Raw genomic sequence first — 24288 nt, 5'->3', positions numbered from 1 at the left:
AGATCATTCTCATTGGACTTTCCCCTGAGGTAGTAGAAGAGGTAAGTTCCTTAAGAGCAGAAATTGCTTCATTTTTTTTTTTTTTGCTTTTTGGAGGGCAATTGGGGTTAAGTGACTTGCCCAAGGCCACATGGCTAGTTTTTGTGTTAAGTGTCTGAAACCGGATTTGAACTCAGGTACTCCTGACTCCAGGGCCAGTGTTCTATTCACTGCGCCACCTAGCCGCCCCCAATTGCTTCATTTTTGGGTATTTCTATGCCTAGTTCCTAGTTCTGTGTCTGGCACTAAATAAATCCTTGTTGATTGATTGAGTTGAAGGGTACAGAAAAATGGCAATGCTATTCTATAGTATTACAGCATGCCCAGCCCAATCTCTATGAATGTCTATGGTGGTGGTATAGATTCAGAGTGTAGACTCCCTGAAAAGAAGTGATGAGGTAGTTGTTGAGAGAACAGGATGTTCTCTTTGTTGAGAGAATATATATATATATATATAATCATTTGGAAAGTATGAACAGAAAGAGAATATTTTAGAATAAAGTGCTATTTACTTATAAATCATTCATGTTATAAATGGGAAATATAAACTAGTGCTTAGTTTGAGTAGGAATAAGTTAGAGCATAAGTTTCCAAAATTCATTTTAGCCCTTTGAATGCAGAGTTAAAAAAAAGTTTTTGAAAGATTTTGAATATAGAAAGTGGGTAGTAAACCACATCAAATTGAGCATGCTGCCCCAAGAGCCCAGAGAGTATTTACACAGTGGATCCCAGTGAATATCCCACAGACTGATCTTAGCATTTTGAGGGGTTATCATGATGATTCTCCATGAAGTCCTACTCAGATGCTTTATGGTGGTGTGCAGATAACCCTGGGGTCAAGAGGTTAGGAAGGGCAAGAATATTGTATAGAGGTAAGGACCTCTGGATAATTGTAACTGAGATAAATTAGAGTCTCTTCATGAAGAAGAGAGACTTAAATTCCCCGGGGGGACAAAGTATCAGCTTCTCCAGGGATTGATAGACTAATGCCCGGCACATAGTAGTCACTTGATAAATGTTTATTGAATGAATGGATGAATGAATTGATAGAGCTGATCAATAGGTATTTTCAGGTGAGAGACTATCCAGTAAGGATCAGAGCAAGATGAGAAGAGTAGTGATGATTGGTGACTCCTTGTGAGTAGTACTGAGGCAACTTATTTATTGACTTAATTACAACAGTAAAGTGGATGTGTCTTCTCAGGGCATGTATCTAAGAAATAATAGGAACCCTTCCCCCCCCCCCCCCCCCGCCAGACATTAAACAAATGACTACCACTTGCTTCTAGTCATTAATGTAGACACAAAAGATATTTTTATGAGGAACCTAGAATACACTGTCAAAACATTATGAAATCTTGGCCAAGAAACTGAAGAGCCTAGGGTTACAGGTGATATTTTCATCATTGTTTTTCATCAAAGGCAAACGATGTGAAAGAGAAAAAAAAAGGATATTTGGAGAGGGAATGGATGTTTAAGGGAATGGCTAAAATGGTGTTTGGTAACAGACAATTAAGATAGTGCCTAGGGGTGGGAATTGGATTTCTGTACCACAAATTGAAAATTGAAGAGTTAATCAAGATGAAATCCATGAATGGATTTGGAACTGTTTAATTCCTTAAAATTTAGTAATAAAAGTCTTTTGAAAAGGAGTGAAGTGGACCTAATAAGGGAAATTAAGGCATATACTTAAAGCTACACAGAAATAAAATAGAACTAAGATTTGAACTCATGTCACCTAACTCTAAATCTAATATTCCTTCCATTATACCATGTTGGAGGGACATGATAGTTGTTTTAAAAGTATCTGAAGCTTGGCCATTTGAAAAAGGGATTAGATTCATTCTGCTTGGTTCAAAAAGATAGAAGTAGCTTGGAAGGAACATTGTTTAAAGACACTCATTTGTTATGACTATTACTTGATATAGTTCTATAAATGCTAGCTATAGCAAAATTGCAAGAAAAAGAAATTGAGTGAATAATAATAAGCAGAGAGCAAACATAATTGTTATTATTTGTAGGTGACATGATGGTTTACCTAGAAAACCCTAGAGATTCAGCTAGGAATATATGTAAATCATTACTGACTTCTTTAGAAGTAACAGGATAGAAAATAAACTTATAAAATTACCATATATTCTGAATTTTACTAACAAAAACCAATAGGAGATACAAAACCAAATTTCCTTTAAAATAATTACAAAATGTATAAAATATCTGGGAGTCAACCCACTAAGACACACTCAGAAATTACATGGATACAACTACAAAACTTCTTAAAGAATTAAAAGAAGACTTAAGTAATTGATTGTACATCAATGGACCATACCAATAAAATAAAAATGATTAATTTATAGATGTAATGCGACACCAATCAAAACTACTATAGCAATATGTTCTAAACTAGTACCGACTCAATTAAGTCAGTCTCTTGGTAGTCTAGGTTTGGTACTGGAAAAAAAAATGAGACATTTAGAGGTCATTCAACAGTTAAAAAAAGTACTTTACTTAGTTATTTTAAGAGAGTGATATTCAACAATGGTAGATTTTGAAATCACCTCTAGTTAACTTAGTTGAAGGAAGCTCCCTTGCCTGAGTTTCCCATTATTATTTACCAGCCAAGCATCAGAATATCCCTGGAGTTCCTTAAGGTTGCCTTCTTCTCAGGCAAATCAAATTTTCCCTTCCTTTACCGAGAAGGAGAGGGAGACGATGGGCTGAGTTACCCAAGTAGCTGGGTCCCCATTCAGGCAGATAATCATGGAAAGGAGCTTTGGAAGTCCTGGCAATGGTGAGTGGAACCATAACTACTGACTGTCATGCCTTTTTCTTGATGGGGTACAAGCTCTGGCAACCCCCTTGAACTCTGATTGAATCTTCCCGTTTGATGAGGCATTTGCCTGAGGCCATAGGCCTTTCACTGTGGCTCTGCCCAATTCTTTAGCCCTCCTTTGTCCAGCAACTTCCCACCCTTAATCATTCATTTACTGGAGTCTGACCTCATTAACTCCTCCTGAAGACCCTCCCCAAACTCATTACTGGAGTCTAACCTCATTGACTCCTCCTGAAGACCCTCCCCCAACTCCTCTTCTAGACCACTGCTAGATTCCTCCCACAATCTTTCTGTATATAAGACCCTATCTTGTTTCCATGTGTGTGAGAGCACCATAGAATTTTCCAATACAAGTCTTACAGATACTAAGGCTCCTTAAGAATCTACCTAATATGGTGAACTTTTAATGCATTTTGTTTTTCTTTGTCTGAGAGAAGGCTTGAGTTGAATTCATTTGCAGGACCTGGGGTATTGGTATTTTGGGGTCTCGAGCACCCCTAACCCTAGACCTCAACATTTTATGCTGAACCTCTTCATTTTTGTGGTTCCCTGATACCAGGAAGCACTGCTAATCTCAAGCTCTTTTCCAGCTGGGACTGGAAGGTACATACGTCTCTCTCTTTCCCTATTCTCTTGCTCTCTGAGGTGTCTTGTTTTTGGGGGTCCAGTTTGGTTATGTTGGAGGACATGGACCTGGGCGCGGCTTCTGAAAAATGGAGGACAAAGACAGACACCCCATCTGGAAGTGTAAACCAGATTCTTTCAATTCTCTCTGTGCTTGGGAACTGGGAAAACTTCAGGTATGTTTTTATGGGTTATTTTGTCTTGTTTTATTTTGTTTGTTTTTCTAGGTTTACTTCCAAACATTCCTTTATGGAAGAAGGGACTTCCAGGCCCTATGTCTGAATTGAGTTGATCCTTTTTCGTTCCCTTAAAGTTCACCTTTGGGTTGTCTTTTACAAGATTGGGAAAAATTTAGTTTCTCTAGAGAACTTAAAAAGAAAAAGCTGGCTTTTTTTTGCAACACTTTGGCCTCAATATCACCTAGAGGACCACTAATCATGGTCTGTTTTTGGAACTTTAAAAGACAATACTCTCTTGCAGTTAGAATTATACTGTGGCAGAAAAGGAAGATGGATAGAAGTTGCCTACTTAATGGCCTTTGTTGAACTTTCTCAGAACACGGTTCTCAGGAAAGATTGTGAGATGCTTGAAGCTAGAGGCCCTCTACACAGAGGGAATGGGGACCAATTAAATGACCCCCTTTCCTATGGCTTTGGCCCCAGCCCCCCCTCCCCCCTCAGCAACTCCTTTACTCAGAACCCAGTTGTTGTTCTCATGGAGGCAGCTCCCCCAGCCCCTTCTGCTGCACCCCAAAACTTTCCCCCTTGGTTTCCCTCCCCTTCTCCTCTAGCCCAACACCCCTCATTTCCTGCCTCCTACACCATCTTACCCTGCATCTCCCAGCATGGCCCCTCTCCCCTCAGCAACCCCTGCTGAGGTCCTAGCCGCTGGTCTTGCTGAAGTTCCTCCCTTTGTGACCCCTCCCCTTGAGGCAACACCCACTCAGGCCTCAGGCCTTACCCCCATGGGAGTCATAGAGGTATCTCCTCTTCTGACCCCTACCACTCCTCATGTGCCGGCTGACCTTCCCCCTTGCCAGCAGGATCCCCCAGTCTTGCAGTCTGATTCAGTTCAGCCAGCACCCCCCAGTCACTCCCTCACAGGAAGTGGGAATTCCAATCTCCCTTCCCAAGCCCCTGTCCCCACAGCACCTTCAGGACTTTTTCCCCTAAGGGAAGTGGTTGTTTCAGATGGGAGAACTAGAGTGCATGCCCCATTCTCCATTTCCAATCTCAATCAAATTAAAGAAAAATGGGGGAATTTCTCTGAAAATCCAACAAAATTGGCTGAAGGCATTTGGGACATATCCCTACAACTGGAGTTTTCTTGGAGTGATTTGCATATCCTCTTCTCTATCTGTTGTTCCACTGAGGAGAAAAGGAGAATCTGGGAACAAGCCCAAAAATTTGGGGATTGTCTGGCTAGCAATGACCCCAGAAAATAGGCCCCAGGAACAGCTGCTGTTCCCACTAGCGAAGCAGGATGGGATTATCATACTCAAGAGGATAGGGAGAAAAGAAATCATATGGTACTTTGCCTGTTAGAAGGCCTAAGGACTACATTTCAAAAGCAAATTAATTATCAGAAAATTAGGGAAATTAATCAGACAAATAAAGAGAACCCAGCTCTTTTCCTAGATAGATTTGTATAAGCTACAAAAAGGTATACAAATTTAGATCCTGACTCTATAGAAGGGGCAGCAATCCTTAACATGGATTTCATTAATAAGTCTACCCCAGATATTAGGAGGAAACTGCAGAAATTGGCAATAGGACCCCAAACACCTCAGGCCCAATTATTGGAAATATCCTTTGGAGTTTTTAATAACAGAGACCTGGTTGCAGCAGAGGAGAAAGAATGAAGGAAATGAACCAGAGACAGAGAACATGCTCAATTCTTGGCTGCTGGAGGATATCAAGGAGGAAAAGCCCTTCCCCTTGGAGGAAGGCCAGTCACTTGGGCAGGGGGAAAATATGCTTTTGATGCCACAAGGAGGGTCACTGGTCCAAGGAGTGCCCTGGAGGGAGCTCCAGGAATCAACACCTCTAGAACTGTGCCCATCTGACCAGGGGAGACATTGGAGGAAGGATTGTCCCTGAGGTTGGAAAAGTGGTAGAGCCACCTCCCAGTGCCCTGTCCTCTAGTCTTCTCAAGACTTGGAGTGATGGGGAAGCCTGGGGGTTGGCAGTGCTCCCACCTTCTCCATTTCCCTTGCTGAGCCCTGGGTAAGCATCAAAATCTAAGGTAAGATTACCCGAATTCTGATTGATATGGGAGCTACATTCTCTAATTTAATTGGTTACTCTGACCCTACTCACTCCCTCCACCTGTTGAGTCATGGGCATAGAAGGGAAAACTAAGGGATGTCTCAAGACATACTCCCTCCCCTGCCTATTTGAGGATCTGTGGTTTGAACACTCCTTCCTTATTATCTCCTCTTGCCCTTCCCCCTTGTTGGGAAGGGACCTGATGGTGAAATTGGGAAGTCAATTTTCTCTAGTTAAACCTTCCATCTCCCTTTGCCCTCTGTTCACCAAATCCTCCTATGTTCCCCCAGAAGTGTGGGAGACAGTTGAGCCAATTGTCTGGGATCAGGGAATTCCTGGGAGAGCTACTCATGCCACCCCAGTTAGTGTTCACCTCCGAGACCCTACTCCAAGGGAATGTAAATTTTGATGGCTGAAACCTAGCAATATATCTTGAGTTTTAGTGACTAGATTTCCTTCTTAAAAACCAAGCCGTAAACACAATACACTGGCTCTCATTGATGAGCAAACAATATTTCCCAGGGAAAGCACCACTTAGTGGTCATTGTTTGGGCAAGATGAATCTTATATATACAGAAATATTTTGGGAGGGATCTAGGGGTGGTCTAGAGGAGGGATTTGGGAAGGGTCTTGAGGAGGAGTCTAAGGAGGATCCTCAGGGAACTGGGATCTGACTCCAGGAATGGGATTAAGGGTGGGAAGTAGCTGAAAGCTATCTGGAGATAACCTATAAAGGAGGGTTAGGCTAGTGTAAGGGTAATAGGTTTGGGTATAGATATTTTGATAGGATCAAGGTGAGAAGTAGCTGAAAAATGAAGTCTTATGGCTTCCCACAAATGCTTCATCTAGTGGGAAGATTCAATCAGAATTCACTATGCCTCATCAAACTGACTATATTTTGACTCTCACATTTGTAAATTAGAAAAAAATGATTGATTTTCATATTTTTCCCCATTTCTAGGAAAGGGGGAGAGGGGCAGGGAATAAGTATTTATTAAATCCATACTGTGTGTCAGGTATGGATCTAAGCACTTTATAAATATTATCTCATTTGGTCCCCTCAATAGCCATGGGAGATAGGAGCTTTTATGATCTCCATTTTATCACTGAGAAACCTGAGACATATAGAGGTTAAATGACTTGCCCAGGGTCACAGCTAATAAGTATCTGAGGCCCAATTTGAACTTGTCTTTTCCTGACTTCAGGTCCACCATTCTATCCCTGTGCCCCCTAGCTGCCTTTGGAATAACGGATAGTTTTCCAGAATTTTTACATAATATTCAATTTGTTATCTTAGGTGTAAGATCTTAGGTGTAAGATTCAAGCACATCCCACAAATCTTTGGATGATCCAAAAGAGAAAGATGATCAATCAAATGGAGATCCAAGCAAGACATTTTCTATGAGTTCCCAGGAGTGAGCCCTAAAATGAGAACTATTGTCTGAAATAAATGCAGTCAAGTCAACTCTGTGATGTGTCCAGTCATTGTTGTTTTATACAATTGCCACATTTTACCCCAGGAATCTTTTAAAGTATTCTATAGGGGGTACCTAGGTGGCACAGTGAATAGAGCAATAGCCCTGGAGTCAGGAGGACCTGAGTTCAAATTTGACCTCAGACACTTAACATTTACTAGCCGTGTGACTTTGGGCAAGTCACTTAACCCCAATTGCCCTGCCTTCCCCCCTCCACAAAGCAAAGAATAAATAAATAAAGTATTTTATAGTCTCTTTGTAATACTCTAGTGGTTTTACTTCCTTTTATATTGTTGCTTCTGAAAAACTTACATATGCAACTCTTGATAGGGTGAGAATAAATGATCATTGACTCATTCAAGTTGGTGGTCATTTGTGAAGCTTTTAAAAAAGAAGTTCATAAAAGAAGACATACAAAGATGATTAGTTTGGCTATCCATGTAGATTCTGAACATAAACTGTGATATTTGTTATTTTAATGAGTAGGAAATAAAAGCAAGACAGCCAAACCAATAATAATTTGATAGGAGTGTTTATTAACCGGCCGGTGACTGCCTCTCAGAGGGAAAGACAGCACTGAATCTTCTGTAAGATAAACTTATATAGAGTTAGGTGTTGCTAATCAACAAAATGTGGTTCCAAGGGGGGTGTAATGCTGTTAATACCATTTCTAGTGAAGCCTTGATTACCTAGCAAAGCCTTGGATACAAACATAAACAGACCTGAATCTGGGGCATGTTTCTAGCAACACAGGTGAAACGTTCCCTCACTATTATGGCCTATTAGGTGCTTTCCAGGGACCCTGGTAGGGGTCCCCTTCTAGCAGGTTGCAACTGGGAGGGGGCTTTGGTGTATAATTTCTGGTGGGCACTTCACTCCCCCTTTTTCTTGTTCATAGTTGAAACTCGGACTCAACTGAGTCCAAGGGACTGTTCTCTTGCACTAGGGCTGTGGTACCCACTGCTGCCAATCCTGCCATACCAAGGCCAAGTAGGATAGGGACTAAAATGGGGGGTGCCAGCAAAAAGGTGTTCCTGCATATAAGCAGGAAAGAAGTTAAACTTGGGTCTGAGGCTACCAGAGTGCTGCCCGAGTCTGCAGGGGTGATGGTAATGGGTGAAACAGGGGGGTCATCTGGGGTTCAATAATGAACAAGGCCCTGGGGTCCCTTTCTGTGACATAAAACCTGATTCCCCAAGTTTCCCAGTCCTGTTTGGTCCAATCCAAAACCCTGATGACAACTGGGTTACATGACTTAAGGGTATTACAATGAAATGAAATATGGTGGTCATGGCTGCCATCAGAGACCCAGTCAGCAATGGTTACACAATTCCAATTGACACAGTGATATTTCGTGGTCCCTCCACAATCGGGAAACCCATCCTCAGGGCAGATATATGACTGGGTTGTCCAAAGGCTGCTTTTCTGCTCCACAAGCAGCACCATTGGCCCCACAGAATACATGCCTATATAGGGAAGCAACATGAATCTGGGGCACAGTGATGAAAGAAAAGGGTGGGCTGGCCATGAGTCACATTTTTGAAATTAAAGTCCCATCAATTGTCTTAGTAAGAGTCCAAGAGTACAAGGACTGCATCCTGGATGTCTTCAGAGAGCTTGGAGGGACTTGAGAAGCAAATCATTAACAGTCATACATAACAGCATTCGTCACCCAAAATACAATAGAAGGTGGGTCAAAATTTATAAATGATCACTAAACTTCTGTGAAGGAAGTTAATTGAAAACTTTTAAATGATATTAAGCAATTTGCATAACTTTCTGTGCATATTCTAATTCTAGATGAAAAATAATATTAGATTTTCCAATAAGCTAACATGAAAGAGGCTCATATCTTTTACTGATTACTTGCTCTGAGCATAGGGACCTGTTATAGAAGGAAAAAGCAAGGACATGTGACATTCCAAATGTGCCAGGAGAAAACATCCTTGGCTCTGTGTAAATTCAGGTACAGTTACAGATATTCCATCTCATGCAGCATCTGTTCCATCTCATAGCTAGACTCAGGAATAGGTGGGAAACATTCCTTTTCAAAGGAACCTCATGGGTAAACTGAGACAGGAGGGATCCCATCCAAGACAGAGGCTAAGATTGTCCCTTTGGCCATTACCAAATGTAGACTTCCACCTGTTGACAACACAGGATCACATTCCTTTGAGTAGCTAGTGGCATTTCCTCTCAGACACTGATTTAATGCAGACAACTATACCCAAATTCAGACTCAAAATAAAATTTAGTTATGGTCCCAAGTGCTTTTTACCTTAAACAACAAGCCTCACCAACAAGCTGTAATGCTTAGAGCCAGTTATAATTACTTCTATTCTCATGGGGCTGCAATAAATAATAAAAATGTATCAAATCTTAACATAAAGGAATTTACCATCCTTCTGAAATATAAAAACCAATTTATAAAAATCCTTTTTAATCTTTGCAACTTCTTAGCAAGTTAGATTCATTTAAAACTTTCTTTCTCAGGCTGAATGACCTTGCCTGGAAATAATTTCTAGAGGATTTAACAGTTTTACAACATAAGGAAAATTTATATGAATTGTAAGCAGAAGAGACTGCTCAGAATGGGCAGAACTAGTCAAACAAATTTTCATACAATAATCAATAAACAATTTTAGGTTTTAACATTAAAGCATTAGCCCAAAATAGCTTAGTTAACAGTTTTACAAGTTTTTTCTAAATAGCAGATATACATATTTAAAGTAACACTACTGGTCTTACACAATTTTCTCCTCACTCAGGTTTTACAATATACAGTGTAGAAATACAACAATAATATAAACTGTAATATGACATTACATTAATTGCCTTTTCAAATTACACAGAAGATGACATTAATTGCATTTCCAAATTACATATAAATTGATCTTACCAAGTGAAGAGGCTAGTTGACTTCTGACCTCATTTTCTCCTCTCTTTTTCTCATCTCCTCACTTTATAGATGAATTAAGACTCAGGGTTAAATGATTTATTCTAGGTCACACAACCAGTCAGTGCAGAGTTCAGAACACACTGTTTCTCGCTAACAAGGTTTTTCTCACTTTTCTGATTTTCTCTCTTTCATCTTTCTCTTAGCTTTCTCTCTCGTTTTTCTCTTTTTGCTCTATATTCTGGGGTGTTTTCTCCCTGCTCCATTGTTTTCCAGGAATCCTTAGCAACCTTCTTTAATTCCTTGGCATTGGAACAAGCAAAATGATTATTTGCAGCAAGGGAGAGATCTCTTAGATGGTACTGAAGTTGGGGCTTCATGGTACAGAATGAACTCTATATTTCAGGGGGAAACCCTCAATTTTTCCAAATTCATCACACTCAAAGCACATTATCAGCTTATACTCTATCAAATAAACCTCTATGAATGTTTAGCTGTAGCAGGCCTTGGTTATGGGCTGGTTGATTTGCCTGGAGCATTGGGGAGAGGGTTTGGGGAACTTGAAGTAAAAACTTCAGTCTCTGCTTACTAAGAGAGGTAGACTTCAGGGTACCTGGGGATCTAAAACTTGCTGATGGGAGCTAGATCAAGTACCCTTTTACTAAACTATTTAGGCTGTGGAAAGGATATAATTTTAGGCTAAATAGCTCAGATGTAACACACACTGTAGTAGCTCAGATGTATCCCAGGCTTAGTATATGGGATAATGATTAACTTGTATTTGTACCTTTGTTTCACAAGCTTCTTTTCCCTTGTCTAACTGTTCCCATGTCATTCAGAAAAAAAATTCTATTCCAGGAATTTAACCTTTCAGGTAGGCAGATGACAAGCCTGTGTAGCTCTGATGTAGCTACTGTACCTTCCCCACTTTTTCTTTTTGGACGAAGTTAACTCAAATTAACTTCACTGCAGCCCTAGTTCAGTTATAGCCAGGACAACAGGGAGAGAAAAAGAATCTTAATGGTTCAAACCTCTTACTGTCTCCTCAGCTCCATCAGAGCTGGATGACAGGGGAGGGCTCCGTAGCCCTAGCTAAGAAGAACTGGGACCACAGGGAAGAGAATCTTAGTGGAACTTTCTTTTTGACCTTTTGCTCAAATAAACTTTTCTTAGGTGTTCATTCCTTTAACATTTCAGATCTACTCCAAGACTTTAAAAGAAACTGTTTCTCATACAACATATATAATACAACTGTTTACCAGTAACAATTATAGTCTTAATTTTGAACTTGGAAATAAAAACAATTGAATAACCAAGCTGGCGACCTTAAACTTCAGTATTTGCAGTGTCAAATAGTAACCAGGACGAATTCAATTACCTGGATCTATATTCCCAATGATGTTGCACAGTTCTCTTTCTGTGACCCAGGAAAGGGTTAAGTGTTAGTCCTATTTCAAAGTGCAGCTTGAAAACCTACTTTTCTTTGATCATTGAAGTGACCCCTTTTCTCTTAGATGGATTTTAGGGGAGAAATTTCCCATTCTCTCTCTGTCCATTTGTCTTTCTACTTCGAGAACTTTGGCTGGAGTTCAAGGAGTAGAAGGAGAAGTGGTTTTCTGCCAGCAGCCTTTCTTTAAGAGATTATTAATATCTTTCTAGCTCAGGTACAGCATTCTTTTGGCTACTTTTTTTTTTGAAACTTACAGAGTGGTATATTTAGAAATTTCTTTACACATACAGACAAAATATACAAAAATCGCAGCAGGGCAAAAGGAAGAAGGTTTCCTTTTTTCTACCTGCCAGTATCCAGAGACAGGATATACACAAAACAACACAACACACAGAATATCCCAGAGACAGGATATACACAAAACAACACAACACACAGAATATCCCAGAGACAGGATATACACAAAACAACACAACACACAGACAGCGACATCTAGTAACAAACACAAAATTCAGAAGAGAGAGAGAAAAAATGGCCCTCCGTCAGTGTCCTGACCTTGGAGGCCAGTAGGGGCTGTAACGCTGTGTCCAGCTTAGCCTCCTACTCTATCTGGGGTCATCTCAGTGATCACCCCCAGGTGCTTTTACAATTCATGAGTACTCACCTAAAAGAAAGAACACTCTTGGATCTAATTGAAAGAATTTGGATCGGACTCAGGTCCCGGTCCGCTCAGTGCAGCAATGTGAGCCCGGGGCCGAGGAACGTCATCTCGGTGGCCACTTACCCCTGGGGTGAATTGCCTTCCCGACCCTCCAGGGAGCCTGGCCCAGCTGTCAGTTAATGCCAAAGGCAATCTCGGTGGAATCTCCAATATGTAATGGACAACAGAGAAAGCAAGACAGCCAAACCAATAATAATTTGGTAGGAGTGTTTATTAACCGGCTGGTGACTGCCTCTCAGAGGGAAAGACAGCACTGAGTCTTCTGTAAGATACACTTATATAGGGTTAGGTGTTGCTAATCAACAAAATGTGGTTCCAAGGGGGGTGTAATGCTGTAAATGCCATTTCTAGTGAAGCCTTGATTACCTAGCAAAGCCCTGGATACAAACATAAACAGACCTAAATCTGGGGCATGTTTCTAGCAACACAGGTGAAATGTTCCCTCACTATTATGGCCTATTAGGTGCTTTCCAGGGACCCTGGTAGGGGTCCCCTTCTAGCAGGTTGCAACTGGGAGGGGGCTTTGGTGTATAATTTCTGGTGGGCACTTCAGAAATCATCAAATATCTCTGAGATTTTATGATTTATGTTAAAATTACATACTTGGAAATATATAACTGGTTAAAATAAAAATCTTGCATATAACGAATGACTAATGTAAAACCAGGGTCAAAGATGTTTACATATGTTTAAGGTTTCTACAAATTATTTTTAAAAATATTTTGTTTCCCACCAATTACATGTTAAAAGTTTTTTACACTTCTAAAAATGTTTTGAATTCTAAATTCTATCTTTCCCTCTCCTCTCCTATTCCCCACTCCTTGATATGGTAAGCAATAAATACATGTTATACATGTGCAATCACATAAAACATTTCCATATTCATCATTTTAGAAGACTTGAACAAAAGAGAGAACTATTATGCTTCTATCTGTATTCAGATAATATCAGTTCTTTCTCTGAAGGCAGAGCATGTTTCATCATGACTTCTTTGGGATTATCTTGTTTGAGATTTGTAACCCTTCATAACTTGACTGCAAACTACCTTTCCAGTCTTCCTGTGCATTACTTCTCTTGACTTAGTCTAAGTTCCAGTCAAACTAGCCTTCTTGCTTTTCCTCATACATGACAGTCTTTTTCCAATTCTTTGCCTTGGCATGGGCTGTCCAGCATGCTTGGGATATGTTCCCTCCTCACCCTAGTTTCCCTAGAAGTTTCCAGGAGAGTTTCCTTTCCCTAGAATCCCTAGTTTCCTTCATAGCTCAACTCTAGTGTAACCTTCTCTATGAAGATTTTCTGATCCTTGTCTTATGCCCAACTGTGTTACTTTTCCCAAATTACCTTTTATTTTGAATCTGTTTCACATATATTTATGTATATACATGTTCTCTCTTCCCAACTGACTTCTTCCAACAGAATATAAACTTTTGAAGTGCAGGGATTGTTTCATTTTTGTTTTTGCACTCTGAGTTGTTAACATAGTACATGGCCCGAAAGCAGTTGTTTAATAAATAATTGAAGATGAACAAGTCCCCCGAATTGTACCTGGAAATAATTGATTTGTTTCCTGATTAGATCCAGTGACACACACTTTTACAGACACAAAGTCTATAAAACTTTGCCTTTACCTGAAGCTCCTAGTTGGGGTTATAAAGTGTTTTATAAATGTAAATATTTTTGAATTAAATTCAATTAAAGAATGAGCTATAAGAGTTTCTTTAGATGGAAACAAAGTAGCAACTGAGAGACATATTATTGCTCAGGACAGGTGTAGCACAGAAAAATATGGTGGGCATGAGACCATGACTGGATGGTATGGCTTGTATTATGCTAGGTTTAGCCTGGTCATATGACTACTTCAGTTGGGTTGATGAGATCACTGAGATACTATAAGTGAGAAGGAAGCCCCAGACTCAACTTCTATGGGGGTAACACTGATAGAAAGGCCACTATGTGGTCTGGATAGATAGAACAGGCCCTGCTTGGGGAACAAAGCAGTTAGGGAGTAAAAGAAAAGCGAGCTATTGCCTATAGAAGAAGAAATGGTTCCTCAGGTCCCTATGCCCTTAGGGAAGGTTATGAAAGCAGGACCAAAGAGCTGATTAAGAAAGGGAAATTCTATATTGCCTGGAAAGTTCTGTGGCTTTGAGCAGGGAAGAAGGAAGGTTCCCAGGGAGTTTCACTGGGACAGAGCCTTCCCCATGACTAAACTGGCTCATTTGAAATTTTATTCCTTTATAGTAGAAAGGATACAAATTCTGAAGTTAGAGGATATACGTTTAAATATTCCCTCTGACATTTACTACCAACATGATTTTAGATAAGCCCTTTCACTCTTTCCATCCTACTTGCTTCAATTGTAAAATCAAGGGGTTGGTGAATTCTGAGGTCCCTTCCAGTTCTAGATACATAATTAAACAATTAGGTAGCATAAGAGATGGAGCACTGGTCCTGGAGTTAATAAGAACTGAATTCAAAGCAGTCTCAGGTAAATTGTGAATTTTAGGTAAAATTGTGGTAATTTAGGTAAAAATTTAGGTAAAATTCAGGTAAAAAGTGAATTCACTATTCACTTAGTAGCTATGGAAACTTTGGCAAATTATCTAACTTGTTTGCCTCCATTTCCTCCTCTGTTAAATGGGGATAATAATAGTATTTACATTCCAAGGTGGTTGTGAGGATAAGATCAAATGAGCTAATATTTGTAAAGTGCTTAGCATGGTGCTTGGCATAAAGTAGATACTAAAGTAATGCTAGTTATTGTTAGCTATTAGCTATATGTAACTGTGAAATACATTATCAAGTAAATGGTCAGGACTAGGCATGTGAAGACATTCATTTCATACAAATGAAATTCTGTAAATTCTATCTGTCCCAGTTCTTTCAACTGTCCCCTCCAGTGACATTTAGCATAACAGATCTAGTGCTTAAAGGCAGCTCCGTGGGACCTGGAGTCTGGAAGACCAGAGTTCCAATTTGATCAAAGAAATTTACTAGCTGCGTGGCCCTGGGCAACTCATTTAACTTTTGTTTCCCCAAAGTTTCTTCTACTGAAAAATAGGAACAATAAAAGTATCTACCTCACTGGACTGTAGTGAGGGCCAAATGAGATAATATCTGTAAAGCAATTAACATTAGTACCTGACATATTAGTAGGTCCTACAAAAATGGTGACTATTATTATTTTTAATTTCTCTAGTCTAATCTTCTCATTATAAATTGAGGCAACTGAAGCCCAGGAATTGGAGTGATACCTAATTCTTTTTCTTTTTTTTTTCTTTTTGCTTTTTGGAGGGGGGAAAGGGAGGGCAATTGGAGTTAAGTGACTTGCCCAAGGTCACTGGCTAGTAAGTGTTAAATGTCTGAGGTCGTTTTTGAACTGAGGTCCTTCTGACTCCAGGGCTGGTGCTCTATTCACTGCCATCTAGCCGCCCTGATAGCTGATTCATTTTAAGTGAGTTTCGCAGATTGAACTGATTTGAACTATCCCTGGAATGATCTCTCCTTTTGATCATATGACAGATTGTATAAGATATCACTAATTGTTATTTAGTAATTATTAAACCCCATTCTCTGGCCCATAGGTAGAAAACTGGAATATCACAAACCTATAAAGGGCAGCCTTTGAAGGTCTATGTAGAAATTAGGAGAATTTACCTCTTAATCTTTAATAGTTGAAGATGGTTTCCTCTCTTCTTTTGCTCTAGGGATCATGTTATTGGACCCTGGAGAGCTAGGAAGGAACAAAGATAAATAGCTTCTAGAATCTTAGCAAAAACAAACAAAAACAACCACAACAAAAACCCCAACCCTAAACACTAAGGATAAGGTGGAATTTTTCCCTTTGTTTTAATGATTTAATGGCTTTTGGTGATTCAATCTCTCTCCTCCCATTCCTCTTTTCTTCTGTCTCCCCCTCCCTGCCATTTTAGACTTGGCTAGAAATTTCCTATAGTCAACATAGCCAAATTGTTATAGAGCAAATCAAAGACACTCTATTTCAATATTCAGGTAAAAACTTTATTTTTCCAAGATGAAAATACTGTAGTATTTAGGATTCCAGGTAACACAAAGCTTGAGCCCCAAAGAATAGACTGTCAAATAGTTATGAATGACAATGATGTTACAATGACAATTTTTGATGGGTTAGGAGGAAGAAGAGAGTCCTAAAACCTCAAATCATTTTAACTACTATTAGAAGCACTCTACCAAATAATGCCATGATGATTGCCTACATTGAGAGAAGCCCTTAAGGTTTTTTTTTTTTTTACAGATATTATTATCTATATTTTACAGATGAAAAAAGTGAAGCTTAGAGTGCTTAAATAACTTGTCTGTGGTCACACAACTACTGTCAGAAGTAGGATTTGCTTCAAGTACAGTACATTTGCGACTACACCACAGTCTCACTAAAGAGGTGACATTTTCTGATGTTTCCAGACTACTGAAAGGGGGTGGGAGGGGGGGTAGAGGAAAGAATACTGGGCAGGACTTCAAAGGGCTGGTTTCTAGTCCTGGTCTGCCACTAACAAGTTGTATGACCTGGGGGGAAGAAACTAACCCTCCTTAGGCTTCTATTGCTCTTTCAGGTACAAGGTAATCTATTGGATAACAACAGTAGTTATAAGAGTGGAATCAAAAGGCATTCTGTGGGTGACATTTGAATGAATGTCTTGTGCCAACTTTCAAAATAAAATCTTAAGATGTTACTACATGTAAATGGTACAATGGAAAAAAATCCTGGACTTAAAGGGCAGGAGGTCTGGATTCAAACCTTGCCTCAAAATCTATTTAGCCCTGGGCAAGTAATTTTAATTTAATGTAGTCTAGGAATAGTGTAGCTTCTTTAACCTGCCTGCCCCCTTTTTGGAGCAATTTTTAGAACCTGAAGCACTTCTTTTTTTTTTTAAAGCAATTGGGGTTAAGTAATTTGCTCAAGGTTACACGGCCAGGTGTTTCTGGGTGGGTGCTAAGTGTCTGAGCCCGGATTCGATCCCCAGGTCTCGCTGTGCTACCTGGCTGCCCCAGCACATTCTTTTGATTATCCTCAAGGATGACAAATATTTGTCCTTTCAGGGTTCATGTGTTTCCCAAATGACACATAATGGGAATTAATTATGGTCAAGTTGGGAAATTTAAAATGAGCCAAGATGATTTTCTTTTAGGCTCATGAATCAACTTTGATTCCAACCCTTTGGGAAGTCATTTCAGTTCAGCAAGCCTTTATTAGACATGCACAAAGTGCAAGGCACTGAACTGAATTCTAGATCAGGTTTTGTTTGTTTTGTTTTTAAACAGAGGTATAAAGGAGTCAGACTTCACCACTTTTCCTTAAATTTTCAATGTGAGCATTTACACCTTGCTGCAAATGAGGGCTTGATTTATTGTTTTGTTGATTGTTCAGACTTTAGAAAGTATAAATAATATAGATTAAATTTAAAAGCATTCCTGAATACATTTTTTTGCTTTTTCTGGGAGATCCTGGTAGTTAAACATTTACCACCACACATATTGCTATATAAATATTCTTAAGTCAAGCAGTAGTGCAATAGAAGGCTCAGGGAAGAAGTCATCAGCAGGCTGGAGACCTGGTAACTGTAGACTAATAATAATAATAGCTGGCATTTATATAGTACTTTAAGGCATGCAAAGTACTTTCCATCCATTATCTCATTTGAGCCTCACAAAACCCCAGGTTCTTAACCTGTTTTGTGCAATAAGCCTCTTTGGTAGTTTGGTGAAACCCTTTTTAAATGATGAAGGAAATGTCGAACTTCAGGGTTTTTTTTTGTTTTTTTTTTTGTTCAGTTGTGTCCAACTCTTCCTGACCCCATGTAGGGTTTCCTTGGTAAAGATACTGGACTGTTTTGCATTTCCTTCTCCAACTCTTTTTATAAATGAGGAAAATAGGGGAGGCTAGGTGTCGCAGTGAATGGAACACTGGCTCTGGAATCAGGAGGACCTGAGTTTAAATCCGGGCTCAGACATTTGACACACTAGCCCTGTGACTTTGGGCAAGTCACTTAACCCCCACTGCCCTCCAAAAAGCAAAAAAAAAATAAAAAAAATAAATGAGGAAACTGAAGCAACAGGATTAAGTGACTTGCCCAGTTGGTCACCCAGCTAGGAAATGTCTAAAGCCTAAGGAAGATGAGTCTTCTTGACGTCAGGCTGGGCACTGTCCACTGCTGTATTTAATTTCCCGAACTTCAGGTAGAGGTAGGGAAAATAAAGATTCACTTTTTTTTTCTCCCATCCCAGTTCATGGTCTATGGACTAGGTCAAGAACTACTCTAGGGATACAAAGCAGACGGAAACAGAGCAATCCTTGAGTTATTGGAGAGTTTGCTCTGTTGAATAAGTGTATTCACACAGAATCAGGTTTTTTTTTTTTTTACAAATTATTTACATTTTACAAATGAGGAAACTGAGGACCAGAATGGTTAAATGACTTGCCCTAGGTCACACAGGTAGTAGTAATAGTGGGGGGAAAAAAAGGAAGAAAGAAAAAAAAAGCTAATTATCTCTGTGGTACTTACTGTGTTGGGCACTTTTCTAAGCACTATAGCAAATGAGAATTGAACTTGGGTGCTCTAACACTACATCTGACACTCTTTTAGTTGTACCACACTGCTTCCTCTCCCTGAACCCAAATACTTTGAAGGCATCAACATTCACTTGGCACATTGTTAAAATAATATTAACTTTTAGTCATCCAATATGCAAAAGTGTTTTGTAAAGAGCAAAACATTATATAAATGCATGTAAATTTTTATACATTTAAAAATTACATTAATTTTGTTTTGAGAATTTACAAACATCCCTTCGATGTTGGAGTTGATATTTCTGTTGAAAAGCCTGGACTGTTAGCAGGCATTGTTTTAAGGATGCACAGGCAAGTCTGAGTCTGCATGACACACGTGGTCTTTGTTACTGATGGGCAACTACCCTGTGAAAGCTGCAGAAACTAGGTGAAGAAACCCGAAGAAAAGACACTTCTCCCAGCCTCTTGAATCCCCGAAGCAAATACTGAGTTCTTTTTTTTCCCCCTTTTGTTAAAATACCAAGGGAACCAACTTGACTCACTGTTGGTTCAATATCAAAACGTCAGTCACAGGAAGGGACAGCGTGTCACTTTAAAATTTCCAGCACATTAAGTTTAAAAGGACCAACATATGAATCCACTAAACAAAACAACAAAACGGGAACTAAACCAAAACCTTGGGAGTCTTCATTTCCCGATAGACTGGTTCCTTCCAGCTCTAAATCCTTTGAGCCTAAGATTTTAATGATGAAACCCAATGTTTTCTTCATCACAGCCTCTATTTCCATTTAGGAGCGAAAAAAGAGCACCCACTCTAGGTCGCCTGCAAAGTCACGCAGGAGAGTCCCAGGCTGGTTCTCCTGTTCCCTTATAAACAGCATCCATCCATCCATCCATCCTCCTCCTTCTCCGCTCGCACTATTTTGGGGCCACATGATCTCATGCCCTCTGTAGACCACACTATGCAATTCAGGCAATACTAAGGTACTGAACAGGGCGATTCCTGCAAGTCTTCAGATGGTGCTCAGGGTGGGGTGAGGGGAAAGGCTTTGGGGGAAGTTAAAGAGACACACACGTAAAACACCCAAAATAACCCAACAGCCAGAATGCCCGAAATCAGACAGGAAGCCAAATAATCCGGGGCGTTGGGCCGCTCTCCCCCTCACATTTTACATTATTGGCTAGGGGAAAAGAGCCAAGGGTCTGGGAGGAGGCTGGCTGAAGGAGGGGGGCGGAGTCCCCGGGGCCAGGCCGCCCTCAGTGACTCTTATTAAAGCAAAGGCAGCCGGCAGAGGAGCCCGAGCAGCAGAAAGCCTGAGCCAACCATGGAGAAGGACGGCTGCAGCGGGAGCCACCCGGGCACCAAGGAGAGCCGCGCCGGCAAGGAGCAGGGCTACAGGGCGGCTGCCGGGGACCCGCAAGAGGCTGTTAACATGCTGGCTCCCCTGGACTTGGGGGACGAGCAGCAGCCCGAAAAAGGCGCGCGGGCGCACAAAGCCAAGGATCCCAACACATATAAAGTGCTTTCTCTGGTGAGTGCAATTCTTTGGACTGCCCCGGACGCCCCAGTGGCCCACCCCAGGACTCCCTGGAGCAGGTGCCGCCTTTTCTCCGCCTCCGCCTGGGGCCAGTGCCAGGCCCGCAGTGCTAGCTGGAAAAGGCGCTACTCTAGTCTTGCACAGAACGTGTGATCTGACCCCCTGGCTCCGGGGCAGACTGTGGGCAGGCGGGGAGGTAGACAGACAGACAGACAGACAGACTGACTGACTGACTGACTGAATGACCGCCTGACAAGACAGGCGGACTGACTGAAAGACAGACTGGAGAGGCACCAGCAACAAGAGTGGCTGACTGTCCAGCTGTCTCATTACAACTGGACAACTGGAAACCTGAGGGTTACTGTAATCACCATGTTAATAATTACACAGAATAATCACATCGTGTATCACCACTATTATTAACATGTGATTCTAACAATTTTAATAATATCCTTTAAAAAAACTGGACCTGTGATTTCTTTATTGTAGGGAGTGCTCAGGCAGAGCAACAGTTACCTTTCAGTTTGGTCTTATAGTTTCCTGGGTCACTGAGAAGTTGAGGGCCACACTGCCAGGATGGCAGGGTGGGAGAGGTGGGAAAGTTGCAGAGAAGTGGGACTTGAAACCAAATCTTGGTTATACCAATGTCAGTTCTCTACTCTACCATGTTGACTTTCAGATAAGTAGAAACATATTACACTTTCACATAAGTATAATACATTATATAATGTATCATTAATATATAGATAAAAAATCTTTTTTTTAAAGGAGCTCAACTCTCTTTGAATAAATATAATGACTGTTCACCACCATTCTCTTAAGGAATTTGAAGTATGGTTGTGAAGACTTTAAACAAAATGATTAAAAGGAATACCACCACCTTGGAGGGAAATCTTAAGTAAGCCTAGAAAGGCTGAAATTTTCTAGAAAGTTAACACAACAGGCAAAGCATTTGAAGGGTTTAGTACTGAATACATTTTTTCCAGCCTTTCTCTTGTTTTTGTATCCTTTGGTAAACCAAGGTGCAAGGATAACAGGTCACTGGAATTGTCAGAACTTTAGGTCCCTCAAGTCATGGTGGCTTAAGATTTAAGATGGGTTTTTGAAAATGTAATCATGAATCTCAGAAAGTTCTCTTGCCATATCTTACTGGTTACTGTTTAGGAATTTCTATTTTCATTCAATATGTAAGTCAATTGATGGTTTTATGACTTCTTATTTGTTGTTCAAGACTTGTGTCTGACTTTTTGTGACCCCATTTGGGGTTTCTTTGGCAAAGATACTGAAGTGGTTTGTCATTTTCTTCTCCAGCTCATTTAACAGATGAGGAAACTGAGGTAAAAAAGGTTAAGTGACTTGCCCAGAGTCACATAGCCAGTAAGTATCTGAGGTCTTCCTGACTTCAGTACTGGAGCTCAATCCACTGCATAATTTAAACTTCCCCTGTGCTCATTTAATTCTAGTTTATATTTTTCATTTTTTCTTTATTTTTTCATCAAAGCTCCGTTCCTTCTGCTTATGCTAACATAATAAATACATTAGGGAGGAAGCTTAATATAGAGAAAAGAACACTGTCTATGGAGTCAGAGGACTTGAGTTTCAATCTTGCCTCTGATGCTTCCTACCTGTTTGATCACTCAACCTCAATGCGCTTCAGTTACCTCCTTTATAAAAATGTGTGTTAAAAGTTCCAACTCTGAGCTATGATCTTATGAGAGTTACAAAACAAAGTGCTGTGTTAGGTTTCCTTATAAGAGACCAATCAGAGAAAGCTTTAAGGATGCAGTGACAATTAAGTTAGGCTTTAAAAGATGGATAAATACTGTAATTCCCTGGAGATGAGAACAATGCAAATACAGGGAGCAAAGTAAGGTAAGGCTTGGAAACATGAGAACCCAGTGAGTGGGGAAAGAGTAGTAGTGGTCCAGTTTGGTTAGAGTACAGAGTGTATGCAAGGGAGTATAAAGAGGGAGAGAGATGGTGAAATGTTGGGAGAGGATGTCATATAAGGATGGACTAAAAAACTATCTAACATTTATTTATTCTATAAACTACTAGAAGTGAGGGACTGTTTTTTGGTTTGTCTTTGTATTTCCAGTGCCTTACACAGAGTAGGCACTTACTAATTTTTTTCCCCAATTTTTAAAATTTATTTTTAGTTTTCAACATTCTTTTTCACAAGATTTTGAGTTAAAAAATTTTCTCCTCATCTTTCCCCTACCCCCACCTCAAAATAGCGAGCCTACTGAATACCCCTTCCCCCAATCTGTTCTCTCTTATATCCTCCCTCTTCCCTGTCCCCCCCCTCCAACTTTCTAGTAGGGCAAGATGAATTTCTATACCCCAGTGCCTGTATATCTTATTTCCTGATTGCATGTAAAAAGCAATTTTTTTAAACATTTGAGTTCCAGAACTTTGAGTTCCAGATTTTTACCCCTCTTCCCTCCTCCCCCCCCCACCCCCCCCCACCAGGAAGATAAGCAATTCACTAGAAGCTGTACATGTGTAGTTACACAAAGCATTTCCATGGTAGTTATATTGTGAAAGACTAACTATATTTCCCTCCACCCTATCCCACCCCCCAAGTATTCTATTTTCTCCTTTGACCCTATCCCTTTTTAAAAGTGTTGGCTTCTAACTACCCTCTCCCCCAATCTTCCCTCCCTTCTATCATCCCCCCTCTTATCCCCTTCTCCCCTATTTTCCTATAGGGTAAGATACCTAACTGAGTGTGTATGTTATTCCCTTCTTAAGCCAAATTCAACATTTGACCTGTTTGCTTTCACCTTCCTGCTCTTCCCCTCCATTGTAACAGTTTTCTCTTGCCTCTTTTATATGAGATGATTTACCCTATTCTATCTCTCCTTTTCTCCTCCCAATATATTCCTCTATCACCTCTTAATTTTATTTTTTAGATATCATCCCTTCATGTTCAACTCACCCTGTGCCCTCTGTGTATTGTATACATGTACACACATATGCACACACATATATATTTATACACACATACACACTCATACATATGTGTATGTATACATACATATACATATATATTTCCTTCAATTATCCTCATACTGAGAAAAGTCTTATGAGTTACAGTTATCATTTTCCCATATAGGAATGTGAATAGTTCAACTTTAATAAGTTTGTTATGATTTCTTTTTCCTGTTTTCTTTTTCCTTCTCATGCTTCTTGTTTTGAAAGTCAAATTTTCTGTTCAGCTCTGGCTTTTTCATCAAGAATGCTTGAAAATTCTCTATTTCATTGAATGGCCATATTTTCCCCTGAAGCATTATACTCAGTTTTGCTGGGTAGGTGATTCTTGGTTTTAATCCTAGCTCCTTAGACCTCTAGAATATCATATTCCAAGCACTTCCATCTATTAATTAGAAGCTGCTAGGTCTTGTGTTAATCTTGATTGTATTTCCACAATACTCAAATTGTTTCTTCCTGAATGCTTGCAGTATTTTCTCCTTGACCTAGGAACTCTGGAATTTAACTATAATATTCCTAGGAGTTTTCTTTTTGGGACCTTTTTAAGAGGTGATCAGTGAATTCTTTCAATTTCTATTTTGACCTCTGGTTCTAGAATATCAGGGGAATTTTGCTTGATAATTTCTTGATAGATGTTGTCTAAGCTCTTTTTGTGATCATGGCTTTCAGGTAGTCCAATAATTTTTAAATCATCTCTCCTGGATCTATTTTCCAGGTCAGTGGTTTTTCCAGTGAGATGTTTCACATTGCCTTCTAATTTTTTCATTTGTTTGGATCTGTTTTATAGTATCTTGATTTCTCATAAAGTCATTAGCTTCCATTTGCTCCAATCTAATTTTGAAGGAATTATTCTCTTCAGTGAGCTTTTGAAATTTCTGTTCCATCTGGCAAATTTGGCTTTTTAAGG

General features: G+C 39.9%; 1 protein-coding gene across 1 annotated transcript in view; it reads left to right on the top strand.

Annotated features, from left to right (window-relative positions):
- The first annotated feature begins 19868 nt into the window (after positions 1 to 19868).
- The window catches only part of ENPP1 (ectonucleotide pyrophosphatase/phosphodiesterase 1), a 107020-nt gene continuing 102600 nt past the window's right edge, over positions 19869 to 24288 (top strand). Inside the window, exon 1 of the mRNA XM_069077381.1 lies at positions 19869 to 20381. Within this exon, the coding sequence (XP_068933482.1) occupies positions 20175 to 20381 (207 nt within the window). The 5' untranslated portion in view covers positions 19869 to 20174. The remainder of the gene's footprint in view (positions 20382 to 24288) is intronic.

This window comes from Petaurus breviceps, unplaced genomic scaffold (genome assembly GCF_028583685.1).
Source record: "Petaurus breviceps papuanus isolate PSGF00001 unplaced genomic scaffold, PetGlider_PUasm1.0 90977, whole genome shotgun sequence".
In the NCBI taxonomy this organism is placed as follows: domain Eukaryota; kingdom Metazoa; phylum Chordata; class Mammalia; order Diprotodontia; family Petauridae; genus Petaurus; species Petaurus breviceps.
Note: the sequence above shows the minus strand (reverse complement) of the source record. Positions and strands in the feature narration are given on the sequence as shown.